Source organism: Diabrotica virgifera, chromosome 3 (genome assembly GCF_917563875.1).
Source record: "Diabrotica virgifera virgifera chromosome 3, PGI_DIABVI_V3a".
Classification (NCBI taxonomy): Eukaryota; Metazoa; Arthropoda; class Insecta; order Coleoptera; family Chrysomelidae; genus Diabrotica; species Diabrotica virgifera.
Window position 1 is genome coordinate 213,662,630 of NC_065445.1, and position 25,086 is coordinate 213,687,715.

The 25,086-nt window shown below is 37.1% G+C and overlaps 2 protein-coding genes across 3 annotated transcripts in view; both read left to right on the plus strand.

Moving 5' to 3' along the window:
• Positions 1–17,833, plus strand: part of LOC114330806 (zinc finger protein 271-like) — a 36,906-nt gene extending 19,073 nt beyond the window's left edge. Inside the window, exon 2 of one of the 2 annotated variants that reach the window (XM_050645850.1) lies at positions 15,911–17,833. In XM_050645850.1, coding sequence (XP_050501807.1) covers positions 15,911–17,322 — 1,412 coding nt within the window. In that variant the 3' untranslated portion in view covers positions 17,323–17,833. Of the gene's footprint in view, positions 1–9,573; positions 11,861–15,910 lie in introns of those variants that run through there. The other variant, XM_050645851.1, reaches the window with a different exon arrangement.
• Positions 17,834–23,777: 5,944 nt separating this feature from the next.
• On the plus strand, positions 23,778–24,461 carry LOC126882686 (uncharacterized). Its single transcript, XM_050647662.1, has one exon. It carries the CDS (start codon positions 23,778–23,780, stop codon positions 24,459–24,461), a length of 684 nt encoding a protein of 227 aa, XP_050503619.1.
• The last annotated feature ends 625 nt before the right edge of the window (positions 24,462–25,086 follow it).

The following is a 25,086-nucleotide window of genomic DNA, read 5'->3' on the forward strand; positions in this document are numbered from 1 at the left end:
CAGAAACTGTAAACAACACACAGATAAATATAGCAAACAAATGGGAGATGATCAAAGAGGCTGTACACCAAACCGCACAAGAAGTGTTGGGCTACAACGAAGAAAAGAAATCAGAATGGCTAAGTGATAACACATGGCAACTAATAAAAAAGAGGAAAGACTTAAAAGCCGAACTAAATAGAATACAAAAATTAGTAGAATCAGAATAACCCAAGAGTATGCAGATACAAATAAACAAGTAAAAAAGAGTGCTAGAAATGACAAAAGAAAATGGACAGAGAAGATGGCGCGCTTAGCAGAAGAGGCAGCCGAAACAAATAATCAGAGAGAGCTATATAGAACCACTAAACGTCTTGCAAATAAGAACTTCAACAGTGACAAACCACTAAAAAACAAACAAGGACAACTGCTTACAACAACTGAAGAGCAAACACGAAGATGGCATGAGTACTATAGCGAACTTATGACAGAAGAAAAAAATGAGCCGCCGTTCCAAGAGGGTAACGACGTAGAGCCAAATGAAAATTATCTAAGGATAAACGAGGAAATTCCAACGAAAAAAGAAATAGCTGAAGCAATCCGGCACCTGAGGAACAACAAAGCAGCGGGAATGGACGATATCCCAGCAGAACTGTGGAAAGCGGACACTGAGAGAAACGTGGACCTAATAGCACCATTATAAGCAGATGTATGGACTGAAGAAATCCTACCTAAGGAATGGAATAATGGAATTATAGTCAAGCTTCCATAAAAAGGGGACGTACAGCTATGCGAAAACTGGAGAGGAATAACGCTGTTATGTTCCATAAATAAAATATTAGCATTTATTGTTCATCAAAGAATCAACAATATAATAGACAAAACCCTCAGAAAAGAACAATCGGGTTTCAGAAGGGGAAGATCCTGTATAGACCAAATTTCGACGGCAAGAATCATCATAGACGAAACTATTAACTATGTCAACTGTTAGAATTTAACTATGTCAACTATTTTATAATTCATTGTATTACTTTTTTTTAACAATGGTGAAACCGTTAATAAATGAATAATAATAATAATAATAATAATAATAACTGTGCTCATCGGGACCAGACGTGGCATGGATAATTATTGAAAAGCACGGATAATCTGAACATGTCTTTCTTATATATAATACATATGTACACACATGCATATTATGTATCTAGCATAAATAGATAGCAGAAAATATGAATCTTCTTCTTCAGAAAACAAAAAATCAATATAAGTAATAGTAAATTATAGCAAGGATAATCTGCAGCCTGGATAATCAGCTCACTGATAATCAGGGTTCTACTGTACTCCAGTCCCATAACCTGTCAATATCCTTTTGCAGTATGTATATGTATGTCAGCTACAGATTTTATACATCTATACCTATAACTTTAAGTCATCTGCAAAAAGTAAAACTAATGATTCAAGATTATCAGGAATATCATTTATAAAGAGATTAAATAGTAATGGTGAACAGCGGCCTCCTTGGGGGACTCCTTATAAAACCTCAAATGATTCAGATTATTAAATTAAATAGTTTCACCCTTTGTTTTCGATCCTTTAAAAAACTTGATATCCATTCTATGGCCTCCTTAGTAAATCCTAAATTTAGGAGTTTTGCAAGCAATATGTCAAAGGCCTTGGAGAAGTCAGTGTAGACTGAGTCTACTTGTTCTTTCCTCTCCGATGCCTCCAACAGATCCATTTCATACACTGCCAAGTTAGTAATAGTGGACTCTTCACTAGGGACTCTTTTCGTATTGAGTGCCCACCACAGAATCTGTCGAGGAACTCGGTCATTTGCTTTCTCAAGATCAATGAATACCATATGAGCATTTTCAATGGGAAAATCCCAGTAGCTGGGTATAAGTATACCATAATTAAAAAATCATACAGAAGTAAAAAACTTCGTTTGTATAATGGTATAAAAAGTTTATTAAAAAGTCATCTAAATGGATTGCCAAACGTTTTCGATCTAGATCAGATCATCTTCAGTGCCTAGAACGAAGTATTTCCACCTTAGAATGAATGCAAAAGGTTAAAATTGCGACTACATAGTTAATAGACTAATAGTTTATTACATGGACAGGTATAACGATGGGTTTCCCCGTTCGTCTCATAAGCCTAAAGCAAGAAACCCATTATGAACGGCCGGCACGGCACAGCCCGGCCCGGCACTGGACAGTCCAAATTCATTTGTATAGTTTTAAATGCAACGTAACCCATTATGAGCGGCCGGCTCGGCCCGGCACAGGCCAGCATGCAAACGGAACGGCCAAAATTCTCCGAGGAGAATAAAATCCGTTGAAGTCGAACGGCCTGCACGGCCAGTCGGCCCCAGTGCGTCATAATTGTTGGTAATAAGCAGATATATTGTTGATTTTTTAATTGAAAGCGCGTTGTTTCTTTTGAAATAAAATAATATGGAAGAACTTTTCATTGAGAGTGTCAGAGAATACCCATTTTTGTATGATGCATCGGACCAAGTTATCATGATAGTAAGAAAAAGGACAATACATGGGTACAAATATCCGAAAATTTTGATCAATGGACAGGTACGTACATTATCTTTTAACCATGAATTCGTTTTTTTAACATGATGCATATTCATTAAAATTGTGTAGTTTATGTCTTTTAAAAACTTTTATTTTACGATAGTTTTTAAAATATATGATCATTTTTCCGGTGCCGTGCCGTGCCGGCCGTTACAAATGGGTTTTTGGACGTGCCGGCCTGTGCTGTGCCGTGCCGGGCTGTGCCGTGCCGGGCATTCATAATGGGTTTCTTGCTTTAGGGATTAAAATTCTTATGGTTTATTGAATTATTAGAGTTTTATAGCTCTGTATACTTCATAGAATTTTGGTTAAGACAGGAAGTACAATATACATGAAATTTAACTATAGTTTATCATAACAAGTAAAATAAACAAAGATAAGCAACGTATCTTTAAAGTAAACATGTTTACTGATCAGCTACAGAGTTGTCAGATGTGATTTTATAAATTCCGCACTTAGAAACTGAAATTCCCTCAAATTGAAGCTCAAATTCACCAAATTTTAATTTTCCTGCATTTTAATAAATTGGTAGTCAAATGTAGAGAACAGTAAACCAATAATTATATTACTTATCAACAGACGGCCCTGGGATATATTTCATAGGTCCTATTGTCTTCGACACCTAGAAGCGTCTGACCCGGAGCTGGCGGCTTCAAACAGCGTCGGTACTCACAATGAGCGACTGAATTAAAAACTCAACAACCCGCCTTGCCAGCGTGGTGTTTCAAGGCAAATACCTCCCAACAAAATGTCAGATTTTAAAACAAAAGCGGATTTACCCCAGGTGAGTATAGCGAGAAATCGAGACTCTCACACTATTTCAGTCTTAGGGCCGGTTGTTCGAACGCTAATCAAAAATAATCATTATTAAATATTTAATTACTGTCACAACTGTCAATGTCAACTTTGATTGGATTGCTGAAAACATAATTATTGATTACAATAATTATGAAATTACTTAATCAAATATGTTAATAATTGTTATGTTAATTGATTAACTAATCTCATAATTATAATCAATTATGTTTTCAGCAACCCAACCACAGTTGACATTGACAGTTGTGAACAGTAATTAAATATTTGATAGTGATCATTGTTGATTAACGTTCGAACAACCGGCCCTTAGTATGATACAATTGATTCAACAGATGACATAACCCAGACATCCAAAGTGAAAGTTATCCTTTAACACCAAATTGTTCTATATTGTCCATGTAATGTTCAGAAAAACGTCACACCTTTTTGAGCGTCGGGTGTGTGTGTGGGGGGGGGGGAGAAATCGGTAAATTCGTAGTTTTTTACGTCTTTCGTCAATATTTCTAAAACTATGCGGTTTAGCATGAACAACCTTCTATAAAAAAATATTCTACATTAAATTTTAAATCAAAAAGACCCTATGCATAATCCTTCTAAAATGAACGGTTACGGAGGTAGTATAGTATAATTGGTCCAAAAAAAAGCCTAACCCAGACATCCAAAGTAAAAGTTTTCCTCCAACACCAAATTGATCTATATGGTCCACATATTGTTCAGTAAAAAGTTACACCATTTCGAGCGTCCGGTTTGGGGGGAGATGGGCGAGAAGTCGGTAAATTAGTAGTTTTTTTTTATGTTTTTCGTCAATATTTCAAAAAATATGCTTTAGCGTAAACAATGTTCTATACAAAAACGTTCTACATAAAATTTAAAACAAAAATGGTCCTATCCGTAATTGTTATAAAATCAACGGTTCCAGTGTTACGGAGGGTGAAATGTGGAGGTTTTCGATACTTGTTATATTTTTTGGGCAATTGATGATGATTATGGGTGGTGAGGTTGACGTTTCTTCAAGGGCTTATTACTAACATACCATCGGCCACTGAAATAACAAATCATGTTAAAGAATTTTTTTCAGTCAGTAAAAATATTATAAATTGCCCAAAAAATATAAACAGTATCGAAAATCTCCACTTTTCACCCTCCGTAACTCTGGAATCGTTGATTTTATAACAATTATGTACCCGAACTTTTTTGTTTCAAATTTGATGTAGAAAATTTTTGTATAGAACATTGTTTAGACTAAAGCATATTTTTAGAAATATTGACAAAAAACTTAAAAAACTACTAATTTACCGATTTGTCCCCCATCTCCCCCCAAACCGGACGCTCAAAATGGTGTAACTTTTTACTGAACAATATGTGGACCATATAGAACAATTTGGTGTTGGAGGAAAACTTTTACTTTGGGTGTTTGGGTTAGGCCTTTTTTGGACCAATTATATTATACTACCTCCGTAACTTTGGAACCGTTCATTTTAGAAGGATTATGTATAGGCCCTTTTTTGTTTCAAATTCAATGTAGAACATTTGTGTGTAGAAGGTTCTTCATGCTAAACCGCATAGTTTTAGAAATGTTGACGAAAAACTTAAAAACTAGGAATTTACCGATTTCTTCCCCTCTACCCCCCAAACCCGACGCTCAAAATGGTGTGACTTTTTTCTGAACATTATGTGGACCATATAGAACAATTTGGTGAATTTGGTGTTGGAGTATAACTTTCACTTTGGATGTCTGGGTTTGGATCTAATTATACCATACTATCTGTCCCAAGGATTCTGGGGAGGGGGGGGGGACAAAAAACTGACGACGCGAAAGACGAAAATAGCTCTAACACTCTTTATCTGTACCTACAATGTCAGAACATGTCTGAAGAAAAAGTCACTGAAATGGAAATCGAGATGTCAAAAGTAAAATGGGATATCATTGGAGTCAGTGAAGTAAGACGACATGGAGAAAACCTGACAACACTAAAATCAGGGCATATGTTTTATAGTATAGGTAGTGAAACCGAATCAATCGGTGGAGTCGGATTCTTTATACACAAAAGACTTGCAGATGACATAGTAATTACAAGAAGTATATCCACAAGAGTAGCCTATTAAATCGTAAAGCTAAACCAAAGGTATAAAATAAAGATTATTCAGGTATACGCACCAACAACGGACCATCCGGATGAGGAGATTGAAGACTTCTACGGTGACATCTCAACGGCACTGAAAGAAACACCAACACACTACACCATTATATGCGTCGACTTTAACGCAAAGATCGGTCTAAATCAGGATGAACAGGAAACAGCTCTAGGTAAATTTGGATCCAAAGGCAGAAACGAGCGTGGACAAACACTACTAGAATTTCTATTACAATAAAATCTATACCAGATGAATAGTTTCTTCTCTAAAAAAGATCACAGAAGATGGACGTGGAAAAGCCTAGATGGTAAGACCAGAAACGAGATAGACTACATAATCAGTGACAAAAAATATATATTCAACGATGTCTCAGTCCTTAATAGCTTTACCACAGGCAGCGATCATAGAATGGTAAGAGCCAAACTAAAATTAGATTTAATAACAGAAAGATCCAAAATGATTAGGAAGAAAGCCAATCCAATATGGAACGACCCAACGAATTTAAATGAATACCAAGGCAATATCAATAAAATCCTACAACAAAATGAATGCATGAATAATGTAAATGCCCTTAACGAAAATATTGTAGAAGCTATTCGAGAGGCTCAAGTAAAATGCTGCCCTAAAGACGCCAAGACGAAAAAATAACCATTGAAACAAAGGAACTAATGGAAACTAGAAGAAAAATCAAAGGAAACGAAAGCATTGACGAAGAGGAACTGCGAAAAATAAACAAAGAAGTATCAAAAGCTATAAGGAAAGATTTAAGGAAATTTAAGAATGAAAAAGTCCAGCGAACTATAGAAAAGAATAAAAGTCTAAAAGTCCTGAGAATACGGCTAAACAATGGAAAATGCGAAATACACAAACTAAAGAACAAAGAAGGAGTCCCCGCATCAAATAGAGAAGAACTACGACACATAGTTGAAGACTTCTATCAAGAACTATACACAAGCCAAAGAGAAGACCAAAAGAATTTGGAAGCCGCCGCATCACGCCAAATTATCAACCAGGGTTCAGAGCTCATGCCAGAGATCACACTAAGCGAAATCCAGGACGCAATGAAAAAGATGAAAACAACAAAGCGCCAGGAGAAAATGGAGTCGTAATAGAAGCTATAAAGATGGGTGGACGTGCCCTTCTCAACCAAATAAAAGTTTTGTTTAACCTTTGTCTAACAGATTGTTGCATACCGGAAACATGGAACAATGCAGTAACAATTTTACTACAGAAGAAAGGAGACAAGGCGCCCCTAGAAAACTATAGACCAATCAGCTTATTGAACCACATCTATAAAATGTTTACCCGAATAATTACGACAAGACTAGAAAAAATGTTAGATTTCTAGCAGCCCCGAGAACAAGCTGGCTTCCGCTCAAAATTCGGAACAAACGATCACCTACAAACAGTAAAAACCTTAATAGAAAAGTCGATAGAATATAACAGACCACTGATACTTATCTTCGTAGACTTTCACAAAGTCTTCGACACTGAGGAATTAGACAGCATTATAACTGCTCTGAACAATATTAGAATAGATTACAGGTTTACAAAGTTAGTGCAAACATTATACCAAAACGCCACAATGCCTGTAAAACTACATGATACCACCAGAGAAATTCATATCAAGCGAGGTGTGAGACAGGGCGACACTCTCTCACCTAAACTATTTATAGCGGTCCTCGAATACGCCTCTAAAATGCCAAAGTGGGAAAATAAAGGAATAAAAATAGATGGAGAAATGCTCAATCATCTGCGTTTTGCCGACGATATAGTACTTATTGCCGAAGATCTGGGTGAAGCACAACAAATGCTACTAGAATTAGAAAACGTATCTTCAACAATAGATCTAAAAATGAACATCAGTAAGACCAAATTTATGACAAATTTAGTTCCCAGCGAACACCTAACCATCCAAAATCAAGTGGTAGAATTGACAGAAAATATATCTTGGTATATCTATATATCTCGGTCATGAATTCAGAATAGGCAAGGACAATCAGACCTGCGAATTTCAACGACGAATAACACTTGCTTGGGCTGCGTATGGTTCACTAAGAGACATCTTTAAGAGCAACATCCCGACAGCTATGAAACGGAAGACATTTGACCAATGCGTTCTTCCTATTATGACATACGGAGCAGAAACTCTCACGCTCACTAAAACAACAGCACTAAAAATGCGAGTGGCACAAAGGCGCATGGAAAGATCGATTCTCGGTGTGACAAAATAAGGAACCAAGACTTAAGGAAAAGAACAGGTATCACTGATGTCGTTGTATAGCCAAGCTGAAATGGAATTGGGCAGGTCACATAGCGAGACTGAAAGACTCAAGATGGACCAGAAAACTAATTGATTGGCGCCCAAGAGAAGACAAACGCACCACCAATACGCTGGATGGACGACATTAACCGAATATCCAAGAAATGGCAACAAGAAGCACAGAACCGTGAAGAGTGGCGAAGAATGGGAGAGACCTATGTCCAGCAGTGAACAGAAGAGGTGGCATGATGATGATGATTGTTTTCGACTATATGAGAGTATAATATAAAGTTCTATGTACATTAGCAAAATAATTTACCATGACCCCTTAAAATCATCCATAATTTTCCCCCACAGCCATTTCTGCTTAAAAAAATTCCCCTAGACGCTTTCAAATTACCCCAAAATTGTAGGAAAAGAGCCCAATCTGACAAACCTGTTCAGCGACGATCTTTCAGCAATTAACGCGCCAGCCGCTCCAGTAAAAACGTATCTTAGCCCCGGCGCATATTGAACCTAAGCGAGTCACAACCTGCGCCGGTGGGACGGGTGACCTGTGCAGTTATTTTTCTAGCGTACCGCATATTAAACACAAGCTAACCCGACCATCGGCTGTCGCCGTAACGAATAGAGACGGGCAAAATAAGTGCAAACGTGTAACGGTTACTATTGATACCGGTTCTCAGTGGTACTGAGTACAAATACTGATTACAAAATACTGATGTATCTGATCCTTGTACTGAATTGAGTAGGCAACTAAAAAACGGTAGTTCCGTACATGTAACTAGTAACGTTTTTTTTTTTTTTTTTTTTTGGTTTATTGGCTTTGGGAGGAACCCGTTTTGCCACGAAAATTTATACTGAACACAATTTGGTACAAATACAATTTTTACAAATCTGTACATATAAATACAGTAACTGAATACAATTATTTGGTACAAATACAGTTTTTACAAATCTATACATATATATTTAATACCTAACTGAATAAAATTTGGATTGGTTGATACAGACCTAAAAGTTGAGGAAATTATAAGCGTCTCCTCGTACGACCTAAAAAGTTACAAAAAATAGCTCTTACTTCGGGATTATGGATGCACTCCAGCATAATGGAAAGATAATTTTGAGGAAACGGGATTTTTAGTTTCGTTAGTTCCGTAATAAGGTAAGAGGTGGCATTAGAATTATGACTGCATTGAAAAATCCAGTGATTAAAGTCGTCAAAACTGTCACTGCAGTCACAGAGGGGGGATGTGGCCCATTTCATCTTATAAAGCTTAGAGTTGACTGCTCCGTGTCCAAAGAGGCACCTAATGTATTTGGTGTTAATTTTTCTATTGGGATGGCTTCTTTTAGCAAGCTTTGTAGAAGGAAGTGTTGGAAAAAGCGTGCAGTACTGAAATGCAGAGTGGCGAAGAATGGGAGAGACCTATGTCCAGCAGTGGACAGAAGAGGTTGCATGATGATGATGATGATGATTGTCTTTGACTATATGAGAGTATAATATAAAGTTCTATGTGCATTAGCAAATTTAATTTACCATGACCCCTTAAAATCATCCATAATTTTCCCCCACAGCCATTTCTGCTTAAAGAAATTCCCCTAGACGCTTTCAAATTACCCCAAAATTGTAGGAAAAGAGCCCAATCTGACAAACCTGTTCAGCGACGATCTTTCAGCAATTAACGCGCCAGCCGCTCCAGTAAAAATGTATCTTAACATTTAAAATTTACCTTATCTACCACCGTCCTTACCGTCGTACAAGTCTTATAGTTTGATTTTTTATTTTAGGGTTACGTCAGAACGCCATTAAACTGAAATCCGAAAGGTCGTTGGTAACACACACTGGAGAAAAGCGTTACCAGTGCGAAATTTGTTGTAAGCTGTTTAATGATTCGAGAAATTTGAAAAAACATTTGAGAGTGCACACTGGAAAAACACCTTATAAATTTGATATTTGTTCCAAGCAATTTAGTCGAAATGGTCATTTGAAAAGGCATTTAAGGGTACACACTGGAGAGATGCCTTACAAGTGCGAAATTTGTTCCAAGCAATTTACTCAAGACGGACATTTGAAAATCCATTTGAGAATACACACTGGAGAGATGCCTTACAAGTGTGAAATTTGTTCCAAGCAATTTAATCAAAATGGACATTTGAAAACGCATTTAAAGATGCACACTGGAGAAAAGCTTTACAAGTGTGAAATTTGTTTTAAACAATTTAGTCAAAATGTAGATTTGAAAAGACATTTAAGGATACACACTGGCGAAAAGCCTTACAAGTGTGAAATTTGTTTTAAACAGTTTAGTCAATATGGTCATTTGAAAACGCATGTAAGGGTACATAATGGAGAGATGCCTTACAAGTGTGTAATTTGTTCTAAACAATTTACAGAAGCAGGAAATTTGAAAAGACATTTGAGAATACACACTGGAGAGATGCCTTACAAGTGTGAAATTTGTTCCAAGCAATTTACAGAAGCAGGAAATTTGAAAAAACATTTGAGAATACACACTGAAGAGATGCCTTACAAGTGTGAAATTTGTTCCAAGCAATTTACTCAAGATGGAAATTTGAAAAGACATTTGAGAATACACACTGGAGAGATGCCTTACAAGTGTGAAATTTGTTTTAAACAGTTTAGTCAATATGGTCATTTGAAAACGCATGTAAGGATACATAATGGAGAGATGCCTTACAAGTGTGAAATTTGTTCAAAGCAATTTAGTCACGTTGCAAGTTTGAAAACGCATTTAAGGGTGCACACTGGAGAACTGCCTTACAAGTGTGAAATTTGTTCTAAACAATTTACAGTGGCAGAAAATTTAAAAAGACATTTGAGAACACACACTGGAGAGAAGCCTTACAAGTGTGAAATTTGTTTTAAATAATTTAGTCAAAATGGAGATTTGAAAAGACATTTAAGGATACACACTGGAGAAAAGCCTTACAAGTGTGAAATTTGTTTTAAGCAGTTTAATCGAGATGAACATTTAAAAAAGCATTTACGGATGCACACTGAAGAAAAGCCGTAGAAGTGTGAAAGGACCCCGCTACACTCCTTATGGAAAAGTGGCCCCGGTCAAATTTGACGAAAGTTTGGTCAATGATACTTCTCGATGGGTAGATTAAAAATTTCGTGGAACCTGATTCTGAATAACTACTATTCTCGAGCTACAGCCTTCTGAAGTTATTGGATTCAAGTGCTCAGTTTATTTTAAGTGCACTAATTCACGATCAAGTGAACGAAAATATTTATTATTGGAAGGAGAGAGACTCCATACTTGCGGCTTGTATATGAATTCGTGATGAAAATAGATGCATCGTATTTTAGTCTTCAGAAAACCTCCGAAAATCCCTCAGAAAACCAAAGAAGTGCTACTAGATCTATAGAGTGCTATATGCTACTAGTGCTATAAAATGTGCTACTAGAGCAATATAAGAATTATCACGTTTTTATGAATGCTTATCATCAACAGTTATCCAATAGCAGCAAAACTGCAGTTACGTTGGGAATTCCTCCCGTAGCACGGTCCAGAACTAAAAAAAGAGTTGTCGAAACATCAAAAATACATTAGCTGACATAAAACTTGTCCCGCATATCAGATATAAGACAAGTAGAGGACATGGTCTTGATCTCAATACGAAAAAACAATGTACTTGTAGTCAGTAAACGCTAAATATTAACTACAATTATCTATGGAAAATCGGTTTGTTAAGTCATCTTTGACTATCTGTACGTTAAGGTTTTGCTGATTTCGATTATATGCATCATATATGTCGTGTTAACTAACTACCTATCAGGATACTTAACATTGGGTTGATATTGGGTCTAAAAATATTGGCTTAGTGAAAAAACTCTATAGAGCTGAAGTTGCTTAGAATTAGTCGGTGTATCCAATTCCGGACTTACCTCAGGACAAAAGCTCACATTGGTACAATAGGTATCACTTTTTTTTGACATGTTAGCTATGTGTATGCCAAATTTCATTTTAATCCGAGCGGTTCGTTAAAATTTACAGCAAAAACCGTGAGTAAATAGACTATAAATTAGCTTGAATTTTTATAAATATACATATATGATATATGATGATTTATATTTAATGCTTATTAAAAACTTTTGATATACAATATGTGTTTTTACTAGGCGGGAGGGCCCGCATCCCAACTGGAACCAGGGCCCGCTGATCTATCGCTACCCCACTGCTTACAAATGTGAAATTTGTTCTAAGCAATTTAGAGAAGCAGGAAATTTGAAAAGAGATTTGAGAATACATATTGAAGAGGTGCTTTACAAGTGTGAAATTTTTTCCAAACAGTTTAATCGAGATGGACATTTAAAAAAGCATTTAAGGATGTACACTGAAGAAAAGCCATAAGGTACGTATCCATTAGGTTGGAGCTCCGTGTAGCTGCTCGAATGGATACAGCATGCGCTCCTCTACATTGTAAACCCCCACCGAGTAGATTGCAGCTGTATCCAGCAGCTGAAGGGAGCACCAACCTAATGGATACGTACCTGTAGAAGTGTGAAATTTGTTTTAAGAATACTCGAGAAAGTTCATTAAATCGCCATAAAATAACGCAATTTTCTCTTATATCATGCAAATACATGAAAACCTGGGTTTTGCGACGTAGCACCTACGAGTTTGGACGACAAAATACTAACATACGAAAATATACTTTTAGGCGTAAAGTGCAGGTACCGCAGCTGTCTGACAGAGAATATGCCGCTCTCTATAAAATATGGAAAAAAAATTATGAAAAAAACTGGATAAGGACCCCGCAGACACCTTATGGGAAATGGCTCTCTGGCAAATGCTCTTAAACTTTGGGTTCCGGTAGTCCTTGACGTGTAGAACAAAAGACTCAAAGGGCGCGCAGCTCCAAAAAAATCATGATTTTAAGATATAAGCCTCTGAAGTTATAGGTACAGTGAGGACGTTTGAGTTGGAATAAATTCATTTTCTCGAAAATGGGTGACTCTAGAGATGAAGTACGAATCAGGTCGATTTTACTTTTTAAATTATAATTTTTTGGCATATAGATCATAGTAGTGACGTCATCTGGGCGTGATGACGCAATCGATGATCTTTTTAAATAAGAAGAGGGGTCGTGTGATAGCTTCGGAGCTCCAAATAAGTATTCCATTTAGGCAGCCAATTGTTCTTCTAGCTTGTGTTACCCTTTTCTTTATTTCGTCATCGTCTTTTCCCGTTCTATCAAAGATTACTCCCAGGTACCTATGTGTATTCACTATAGGATGTGATTTCTTCATTATCTTCTAGTTCCATATTGGATAACTCAGTTCCTATGGGTAGTATTTAGTTTTTTCCACATTAATTTCCAATCCCCACTCAATTAATTTAATTAAAAACATTTTTTGGCCACCCTGTATAAATGATTATGTTAATGTTTATATTATTACATAGAAAATTAAATAACCTTTCAAGTGAGCTATGACACGACCTCTATTCTTATTTAAAAAAATCATCGATTGCGTCATCTCGCCCAGATGGATGTCACTAGTATGATATATATGCCAAAAAATTATAATTTAAAAATTAAAACCGACCTGATTCGTAATTTACCTCCAGAGTTGCCCATTATCGAGAAAATTTATTCCAGCTCAAACGTCCTCATTGTACCTATAACTTCAGAGGCTTATATCTTAAAACCATGATTTTTTGGAGCTACGCGCCCATTGAATCTTTTGTTCTACACATCAAGGACTACCAGAACCTAAAGTTTCAGAGCATTTGACAGAGAGCCATTTCCCATAAGGTTTCTGCGCGGTCATTTGAAACTTTGTTTATTTATGAAACATAACGTAAACAATTAACGTAAAAAGTGAAATTTTGTATAGTTCATATAATTAGCTACAATCTGTAAAAGTTTTAAGTTTCTACATTGTAAAAAACAAGAGAATTTAAGCATTTTCCATTAAAATCTTTTTTTTTTATTTAAACAATTAATAAAAACATAAAAAAAAAATTATTGACTATTCGTGTATTTTCCCGCGAATGCATATGACTGCAAAATTTCATTCATTTGCATTGAAGAAAAGGCAGTCAAATTAACGTCTAAAAATTTGACGCAAACGATTGAACTAAAGAAAAGCGTTTAATAAAAATACACTTCTTTCACAAAACATATTAGCAACAACTTATCAGTGTCATAGTTTCTTGAAGACATTACAAATGTTTGAAAAAATAACAATATTTATTTTTATTTAATTTATCATTTCACCCATACATAAGGGTGAAATGGCGAAGGCACTTGGGGTGAAATAGTGAACTTACTACTCCTGCTTTTTACCACATTATAACATACATGGGCCTCGATTTTTGACCATTCGCTTAGTTATCGAACGTATTTGTTTCGCATCTGTTTAGTATACGAAGCGAATACGTTCGATAACGAAGCGAAAGGTCAAAAATTGAGGCCCAGGATTTATATTTTGAACAGTCTTCGCGTCGTCAAAGTTGGCAGCTAATACATTTGATCCAATCCACGTCCTTTTTATTGTAACTGTACAGTTCACCACACCCTACTCAACAATAATCTTTATCGTCCGCGCCGTTATCATCGTCTTGCAAGTAGTTTGTTTTTGTTTAATCACTATAAACCAAACAGATCGGACCAAACCAATAAAAAAAATTGGACTTGGCCAAATTTGAAACAGCAGCGTCTCTAGAAATAGGTATACGTGTTGGAAAAGGCCTTCACCATATTGCCGTTGCCCGAGTTCACCATTTCTCCCATTTACCATGGGTGAAATGGTGAATAGCACGGCAAGTTCACAATGTTAGAGGCAACGATTTCTAGGTTGTGTTGTATACAGAGTGGGCCAAATAAAAGTGTCCACCTCGATATTTGGCAGTATTTATTAGATTTTAAGAAAATTACGAATCAGGTCCATTTCTGATCTAAGGGGAACACATTTTTACGGTACATACATCTCATTTGTCAACCCCCTCCCTTCCACATCCCCCGCCCCATATTTTTAAATAGGGAATAGAGGTCGTGTGCTGCTAGCTCATTTGAAAGGTTATTCAATTCTCTATTCAGTAATATAAACATTAACATAATTATTTATATAGGGTGTCCGAAAAAATTTTTTTTTTAATTAAATTAATTGACACAAAAAGAAGAACGTATGTAATTTATTTAATTCAAAATACATTCTACTGCTGTCACAAAACAGAAAAAAATATTTTTTGATAAATAAACATTGCTTTTTGCTTACTTTCAATGTTCAAGCTGCCACCCATCTGCCTCTTGGTAGGTTGAATATTGAATATAAGCAGCAAACAATGTTTATTTATCAAATAAACATTTTTTCCTCTTTTCTGTCAGCAGTAGAATGTTTTTCGATTTAAATAAATTACATACATTCTTCTTTTTGTGTCAATTAATTTAATTTAAAATAATTTTTCTTGGACACCCTGTACAAATAATTATGCCAATGTTAATATTACTGAATAGAGAATTGAATAACTTTTCAAATGAGCTAGTACACGACCCCTATTCCCTATTTAAAATTAAAGGGGTGGGGGATGTGGAAGGGAGGGGATTGACAAATGACAGATGTATGTACCGTAAAAATGTGTCCCCCTTAGATCAAAAATCAACCTGTTTCGTTATTTTCTTAAAATCTAGTAAATACTGCCAAATATCGAGGTGGACACTTTTATTTGGCCCACTCTGTATTCTGTATAAACAGTGCTAAGAAGGTAGAATATATCGAAAAATATCTCGCGGACTAAGCTACCTGAAGCAACTTCTACAAATGCATGCATTGTATAAAAATTATTGAGCACCGGATACAGTTTTGAACAAATTACTTACGGTTTTTAAAACGGGGATGGTTTTTACAACCTGCTCGATGCATAAATGATAATAAATGAGCTTGAGGCATGGGTGATGAATAAGCAGCTAGTGTGTGATTGCAAGAACATATTTTGATATTTGAAAAGAACAGAATTAGAGATTAGAATAAATTGGGTGTCCGTAAAATAAAGCTGTGTTATTTTATTCTCTCCCAGCCACTTAACATTGAAAATGTACCTTATCTACCACCGCTTTTACCGTGCCAGTCTTATAGTTTGATTTTCTATTTTAGGGTTACGTCAGAACGAGATTAAAACGAAATCCAAAAGATCGTTGGTAACTCACACTGGAGAAAAACGTTACCAGTGTGATATTTGTTGTAAGAAGTTTAGTAATTCGAGTAATTTGAAAAAACATTTGAGAGTGCACACTGGAGAAACGAATAAATGTGAAATTTGTTCCAAGCAATTTAGTCAAGATGGCAATTTGAAAAGGCATTTAATGTTACATAATGGAGAGATGCCTTACAAGTGTGGAATTTGTTCTAAGCAATTTAGAGAAGCAGGAAATTTGAAAAGCCATTTGAGAATACATACTGGAGAGAAACCTTACAAGTGTGATATTTGTTCCAAGCAATTTAGTCGAAATGGTGATTTGAAAAGGCATTTAAGGGTACACACTGGAGAGATGCCTTACAAGTGCGAAATTTGTTCCAAGCAATTTAGTGAAGCAGGAACTTTGAAAAGACATTGGAGAATACATACTGGAGAGATGCCTTACAAGTGTGAAGTTTGTTCCAAGCAATTTAGTCACGCTGGAAGTTTGAAATCGCATTTAAGGGTACACACTGGAGAGATGCCTTACAAGTGTGAAGTTTGTTCCAAGGAATTTAGTGAAGCAGGAACTTTGAAAAGACATTGGAGAATACATACTGGAGAGATGCCTTACAAGTCTGAAGTTTGTTCCAAGCAATTTAGTCAAGATGGCAATTTGAAAAGGCATTTAATGTTACATAATGGAGAGATACCTTACAAGTGTGGAATTTGTTCTAAGCAATTTAGAGAAGCAGGAAATTTGAAAAGCCATTTGAGAATACATACTGGAGAGATGCCTTACAAGTGTGATATTTGTTCCAAGCAATTTAGTCGAAATGGTCATTTGAAAAGGCATTTAAGGGTACACACTGGAGAGATGCCTTACAAGTGCGAAATTTGTTCCAAGCTATTTAGTGAAGCAGGAACTTTGAAAAGGCATTGGAGAATACATACTGGAGAGATGCCTTACAAGTGTGAAGTTTGTTCCAAGCAATTTAGTCACGCTGGAAGTTTGAAATCGCATTTAAGGGTACACACTGGAGAGATGCCTTACAAGTGTGAAGTTTGTTCCAAGCAATTTAGTCACGCTGGAAGTTTGAAAACGCATTTGAGGATACACACTGGAGAGATGCCTTACAAGTGTGAAGTTTGTTGCAAGCAATTTAGTCACGCTGCAAGTTTGAAAACGCATTTGAGGATACACACTGGAGAGAAGCCTTTCAAGTGTGAAATTTGTTTTAAACAATTTAGTAGAAATGGAAATTTGAAAAGACATTTAAGGATACACACTGGAGAAAAGTCTTACAAGTGTGAAATTTGTTTTAAGCAGTTTAATCGAGATAGACATTTGAAAAAACATTTACGGAGGCACACTGACGAAAAGCCGTAGGTAGAAGTGTGAATGGACCCCTCAACACTCCTTATGAAAAAGTGGTTCCGGTCAAATTTAACGAAAGTTTGGTCAATGATACTTCTCGATGGGTAGATTAAAAAAGTTCGTGGGACCCAGGTCTGAATAACTACTATTCTCGAGCTACAGCCTTCTGACGTTATTGGATTCGACTGCTCGGTTTATGTTAAGTGCACTAATTCACGATCAAGTGAACGAAAATATTTATTATTGGAAGACGAGAGACTCCATACTTGCGTCTTGTATATGAATTCGTGATGAAAATAGATGCATCGTATTTTAGTCTTCAGAAACGCTCCGAAAAGTCCTCAGAAAACTAAAGAAATGCTACTAGATTTATAGAATGCTATATGCTACTAGTGCTATACAATGTGCTACTAGAGCAATATAAGAATTATCATGTTTTTATGAATGCTTATCATCAACAGTTATCCAATAGCAGCAAAGCTGCAGTTACGCCGTATCTTTAGAATAATACTGAACAGTGGCGTGTCTAGGGGGGAATGGGGAATTCCTCCCGTAGCATGGTCCAGAACTAAAGAAAGAGTTGTCGAAACATAAAAAATGCATTAACTGACATAAAACTTGTCCCGCATATCAGATATAAGACAAATCGAGAGCATGGACTTGATCTCAATACGAAAAAACAAAGTACCTTGTAGTCAGTAAACGCTAAATATTAATTAAAATAATTGTCTATAGAAAAATCGGGTTGTTAAGTCATCTTTGACTATCTGTACGTTAAGGTTTTGCTGATTTCGGTTAGATGCATAATATATGTCGTGTTAACTAACGACCTGTCAGGATACTTAAGAGGATCGGTACGTATTTTCGGCTGCAATGCTATTCAAATGGGGATTCATTTTTTTTCGAATCCTGAGAAAACTAATAAGTATTTTTGAAAAATTTAAACGCAGAATGAAAGATTACGTTATTAGCCAGGGCCGAAAGTCCCTGAGAACTTCTATAATGTTTATTTTAATAAGTTACAGGGGTGAAAAAGTAAGAGAAAATTTAGTGTTATTTTTAATTTCAAATATATCATTAAAAATAAACTTTTTATTTATTCTAAGGGACTTTCGGCCCTCGGTAATAATTTAGTCTTTCATTCTGCGTTTAAATTTTTCAAAAATATTTATTGGTTTTTTCAGGATTCGAAAAAAATTAACACAATGCCGTGGTAATATTTTCCAAATCTATCTTTGTCTTACAAAGCACTCAGCCGAATATAATATTGTCAGCATATATTGTCAGTCAGACACTGACAATCAGTGACAATTTTAAATATTTGACATTGCATCGGGATTATGTTGAGTTATTGATTAAATATTATTGATATATAGTGTATTTGATAAATACTTGATTTAAGACGTGAACTTAATAAAAAGTTTTTTATTGTGTATTATTTGTGGAAGATCCAAGCAGAGAATACATCAGGATAATATATTCTGTGATCCAAGTATTTTGTTGTTAAAGATGTTCAAAATTGTAAGCGTTCCATAACAATATATTATTAAAAAATCACTTTAACACTTTTCCTCTTTTCTCGATTGAGTATTAGTCTTTGTTGTACAAATAAATTATTACAATCACTGAATACATAATAAGTGAAAAAATTATCACATTTATTAACTGAATTAATCAGAATCCTGCAAGCGAATCTCCAGCACAGTAAGTCAGCTTCGGCAGAACTTACTGTCGCCATGAGAAGGGTTGATGTAGCCTTGATACAAGAACCCTGGGTTTACAAGGGAAAAATAAGAGGTCTATCGGGTATTGGTGGAGAGCTTATATATAGCCGATCTGCCGATGTCCCGAGAACTTGCATAATAGTCAAACGAAACATCAAAACACTGCCGTTGTTAAATCACTGTTCCAGGGATTTAACCACGGTAAAGATGAAGATCATGGATGGAGGAGGGGTGAAGCAGATAGTTTTCGGATCAGCATACCTCCCATATGATGATCCCGAACAACCACCATCAAGGGAATTGGAGCAGCTAGTGAGAGATTGCAGGAAAAATGGATTGCAATTGATCATTGGCTGTGATGCGAATGCGCACCATCTGACTTGGGGCAGTACAAACACCAATGCAAGAGGTGAGTCAGTACTACAGTTTATAATGCAACATAATTTAGACATATTAAACGTAGGAAACAAACCAACCTTCGTGACTTCACGACGGAAGGAGGTGATTGACATAACAGTTGCCACGACTAACGTGGCTAGAACTGTGAAAAACTGGCATGTCTCAGATGAGGTGTCCTTTTCAGACCATCGACACATTTGTTTTGAAATGACAGGCAATGAGCTTATCAAGGAAACTTATCGTAATCCTCGTAAAACAAACTGGGAAGCATATCAAGCAGACATAGAATATAGCTTAGGCAGGATTAACGGGAAGATAAGGCATACATTGGACCTAGACATGGCTGCCGAACAATTTCAAGAGATTGTCACGTCAGCGTTCGAAGACAACTGTCCGGAGATAGTGAGGAATTCCAACAGGAAAGTTCCCTGGTGGAATCATAATCTTGCAAATCAAAGGACAGAGGTTAGACGAAAATTTAATTTCGCCAAAAGGTCAGGCGAGTGGGGCGATTATCGCAAAGCTCTGACTGACTACAATAAGGAACTGAGAAGGGCAAAAAGAGAATCGTGGAGAAGGCATTGTGAAGAGATAGAAGGGACTTCAGAAATGGCAAGGCTCCATAAAGTTCTCTCAAAGGACCCTCAGATAAGTATTCCCTCGCTCCAAAAAGAGTCAGGTGAATACACTCAGAATGGTGAAGACACCCTGAAAGAGCTTTTCAGGGTGCACTTTCCTGAGTCTGAGACAAAACTGATACCACTAGACACATGGCAAACCGGACTGGATATCATGAATTATGGTTCTAGGGAAAACTGGCATGTGGCAAAAGAAGTTATAAACCAGGACAAAATCAAATGGGCAATAAACTCATTCGAGCCATATAAATCACCGGGTCCGGACGGGATTTATCCAATACTTCTACAGAAGGGAAACGACCTTCTTTTCAAAAAATTGTGTAAGATACTGCAGGCTAGTTTAGGGCTGGGGTACATACCAAAAGCATGGAGGCTGATAAGGGTGGCTTTTATACCCAAACCTGGCAAAATCGGACAGGAAAGGGCCAAATCTCTGCGGCCATTAAGTCTGATGTCATTCGTACTAAAGACCTTAGAAAAACTGCTCGATAGGCATATCAGGGACGGTGTATTGGTTGAAAGTCCGATACATCAGGGACAATATGCATATCGAGCGGGAGTCTACACAGAAACGGCACTGCACCATCTTGTACAGAGAGTGGAGTACGTTCTAGAAAACCAAGAGGTGATGTTGGGTGCATTTCTCGATATTGAGGGAGCATTTGACAACACCTCCTACGAAGCGATCACAAGGGCGATGCGTCTAAAAGGAATAGACGAAACAAGCTGTAGATGGATAGACTGCATGCTGAGAAGCCGTGTGATATATGCTACGTTGCTAGGGGATACAGTGTCAGCTCAGGTAGCCAGAGGCTGCCCACAGGGGGGAGTCTTATCTCCTCTATTGTGGAATCTGGTCATGGATGGCCTGATCGCTAGACTCGACAACGATAGGCATCACGTCCTGGGCTATGCGGATGACCTAGTCATCTTAGCCCACGGAAAATTTAATGGCCTGGATTCGAAGCCAACACAACTCACACTGGGAGAGTGTACCCGGTCACACACATGGCAAGATGTATATCGGACGGACATGTGCTAGTAGAGCTGAGTTACTGCTGAAAACAAGCAGGAATCAGCTCAGAGTCATAACAGGTTTCCTCACTGGACATGCGCCAGTTAAGGGTCACCTGCATACAATGGGGCTGTTTCATGGAGACTTGAGCTGCAGACTCTGTAACAGAGAACCTGAAACAGTCAACCATATTTTGCATGACTGTGAGGCATTGGATCGGAGGCGGCAAACACTTTTCGGAGACATCGAAATGACTCCAAATTTATATGGCACCCACCCACTAGACCTGTACAAGCTGGTACAGGGTTCCAGAATTCTGGAATGGGTTTCATAAACGAATGGAAGATGTACAATAAGCCAAGTGGCTGCAGTACAACCGGTTCACAACAGACGGCTTCCAGGAAAAAAAAAAAAAAAAAAAAAAAAACAATTAATAATTTGCAATTATAAAAATAACAGTTATCCAAGAACATTCAAAACCCATCTCTTTAAATTAATGATGACATTTTCAAGTAGAATGACATTCTAGTAATGTTTACATATCCATACCAGTGTGAATTTTATTACACGTAATTTGCCGTGTAAAGACAGAAAAAGTAGGGATACACGTAAAATATTTGCGAATTATGTACCCATAGCCTTAACATTGGGTTGATGTCTTGCAAATCCTAAAAGCCATAACACCCTGGTTATATGAGCACAAGTACCCACAGCTCTCACACCAGATTGACAGGTACAGTACCCGCTAATCGGTTCTTCTGCAGGCTCATCTTCATAACCGTGTAGAAAATGAATATATGGTGTTGTGTAGCTTGCCGAAACCTAGAAAATATTCGAACTCTTATGAATCCTATTCCATCCATATATTACAAATGAGGTATGCTATTTGGTCTTGATCAATGTCATTCCAAATCTCGAGAGCTACTGTTTCTACCTCTTGTAAGGTTCTAGGAGGTGGCAAACGCTGTCGTAGTCTTCTGCCAATTATGTCTCACAAATTGACGATCAGGTTAAGATCTGGACTGTGCGATGAACAATGCAAAGTCTGAAGATTCATCTGTTGTACATATTCGGTTACAGTTCGTGAACGTGGTCTTGCATTATCGTGCATTAGCAAAAAATTGTTACCAATATACGGAGCAGATAGCGTGGTAGCTAAGTCCTTCGCTATGTACAATAGTAATAAGTGGGAATGATTAGTTAGTGTTGAGGTCAAGAGTGTCTGTTCTTTTTAGTCTTCTGTTCTGTAGGGGTGTCAGGAGATTGGTGACCAATATGTTTGGGTGAACCTGTAGTCTATTGTGGTACTTGGAGCACAGAGAAACAATTTCTTCTTTGACGGTTTGGACTTGGAGATCTCTCTGTATATTATCGTTGTAAATGTACCAAGGAGCTTGGCACAGTTGCCTTAGAACTTTTGATTGAAAGCGCTGTATCTTGAGTAAATTTGTTTCACTGGCAGTTCCCCAGATTTGGATGCCATACGTCCAGATGGGTTTCAATACACATTTGTAGATCAAAAGTTTATTTAAGGTCCGAGCCATTTTTCAAAATTTGAATTTTTTCACGAGCCGCAATTAAACAATTATTTAAAAAGTTTAAAAAAGGTATTAAATTTTTCTCAGTTTTTGGATTTCACGAATTTTTAAGTGAAATAAAATGGTTCCCATCGTTATTTCAAATATGCAAATAATTCTACAAGCAGCCTTTACTATTTCAGGATACTTTGATTCTTTATCATCCTTCTATCTTTTTCTGGGACGGCCTACTGATCTTCTACTGTCTCTCAAAAAATACTGTCTTTAACACTCTTCAGTCTTCCTCTAATCTTACCACATATAGACAAGGCGAAAACGGCGGATTCGAAGGGAAAAATATTCCCATGAGATTTTTTTTGCATAATCACATTCGTGAGACATCCCAGAATAAGGTTCAAGAAGTCGCCCATGTGAAAAGTGGGCCAATTTTTTTTAACAATTTTTTTTAATAAAATTGCAAGAATCAATATTTTTGCCCTGAACAATTTTTTCTTTAATTTTTTGGACCATTCTGGTCAAAAAAGGTCTCTTATAGTTTTTCTCTAAAGTTGATTGTTTTCGACTTATAAGTATAGCATTACGCTATAATTAGTATTTCTGCTAATTTTATTTTCTTATTTCTTTATTATTTTTTCTCAAAATGGAAACGACATTAGTCATTCGAAATGCATTTTTAAATACAAATGTTAAGAGGGATGCTTTTACCCATCTGTTTTCTCACCCACATAAATTAGTTAGAATATCAGACCATTATGTCAACAACTCTCTTAATGCATCCAAAATTGTTTTCTTCTTACTACAAAAGTGTACGCCAGACTAGTGATTTATTTGACAGCTGGTCAGAACCAGAACACAAACATATTAAGCGTTTGTGGTTTAGTAACAACTCGACAGGCAACCGCTTTGGGTCGCACCCAACGCTCTTATTTTTAACAATCGACCCTTCTTCCGAGAGACCTAAACAAAACACATTTTCGTTACAACAATAAAATTACCGTTTGTTTTATTATATCCATTTTTAATTAAATTCCGTCGTACACCTATCGGAATATTGGTGACCCCGCGAGTATTTTAAACCGCCGCGAAGATTTAAAAAAAAGTTAGTGTTAATAATGTATTTTTGCCGGTTAATAATATACAGTGAACATCGAAAATGACGGACGGTAATACCAGTGCCAACACTAGTGCTTCAGTCGATCGGATTTCAGTTAAAATCCCACCTTTCTGGCCCAACGATCCCGAAATATGGTTCCTGCAAGTAGAAAACCAATTTACACTGGCAAATATAACAAGTGACGCAACCAAATTCAACTATATAGTTGCCAATTTAGACACAGCCTACATATTAGAAGTTAGGGACATCATTGTTTCACCACCAGCCACAGAGAGGTATGCAAAAGTAAAATCAGAATTAATTAAGAGACTTAGTGCATCACAGCAACAAAAGATTAAAAGACTACTCGAACATGAAGAATTGGGCGATCGAAGACCTTCGCAGTTCTTACGACATTTACAGTCTTTAGCAGGCACAACGGTACCGGACAATATTGTAAGGTCTCTGTGGTTAGGTAGACTGCCAGCGTCTACACAGGCTATTCTAGCTACTCAAGCTAAAGCTAGTTTGGACGCAGTTGCCGAGCTAGCTGACACAATATCTGAAGCGATAGCTCCTAGGGCCCAAATTTCAGAAGCTTCTAACGCTCTTGAATGTACCATAGAGAAATTGACAGCCGAATTAGCTGAAATGAAAATCCAGCTATCTAGCTTGTCAAATGCTCAAGCACAAGCTAACATACCGTCGCAACCGCAGCAACTTAAGACGAAGACCATATCCTAGAGACAGTAGGGAACATAATAGTGACATATTATGTTGGTATCACTACCGTTTTGGTGACCAGGCCCAAAAGTGCTCTCCTCCGTGCAAGCTCCAGGGAAACATCGCGGGCAGTCGGTAAATGCGGCATCCGATCGAAGCCCAAAGTCTCGCCGCCTTTTCGTAACAGACTATGATACAAAAAAACAGTTTTTAATCGATACCGATGCCGATCTGTGCGTTTTCCGGCGAAAATATGTAAGGGGTGCACGCGAAAAGACTTCATACGAACTATACGCGGCCAATGACACTAAAATCGCTACATACGGCTATGTGAACTTGACATTAAACATCGGACTACGGCGTGATTTTACGTGGCGATTCGTAGTGGCGGACATTTCAAATCCCATTATCGGAGCTGATTTTCTTTCCCATTTCGCGCTTTTAGTGGACATTGCTAACCAGTGCTTAGTAGACAGTACGACAACCCTTCGAACAAAGGGACTCGTTAAAGAGTGTTTCGACGGCAGCTTAAAGACTATCGCGGAAACGTCGCGTTACAACGAACTGCTGCTACGATTTCCGGAAATCACGCGACCCGCCGGTATCGTGAAAGACATTCAACATCAAACGAAGCACCACATCGATA

Excerpts from the sequence above, each read along its gene's own strand:
- LOC126882686 (XM_050647662.1), top strand. The coding sequence starts at position 23,778 with ATGACGGACGGTAATACCAGTGCCAACACTAGTGCTTCAGTCGATCGG.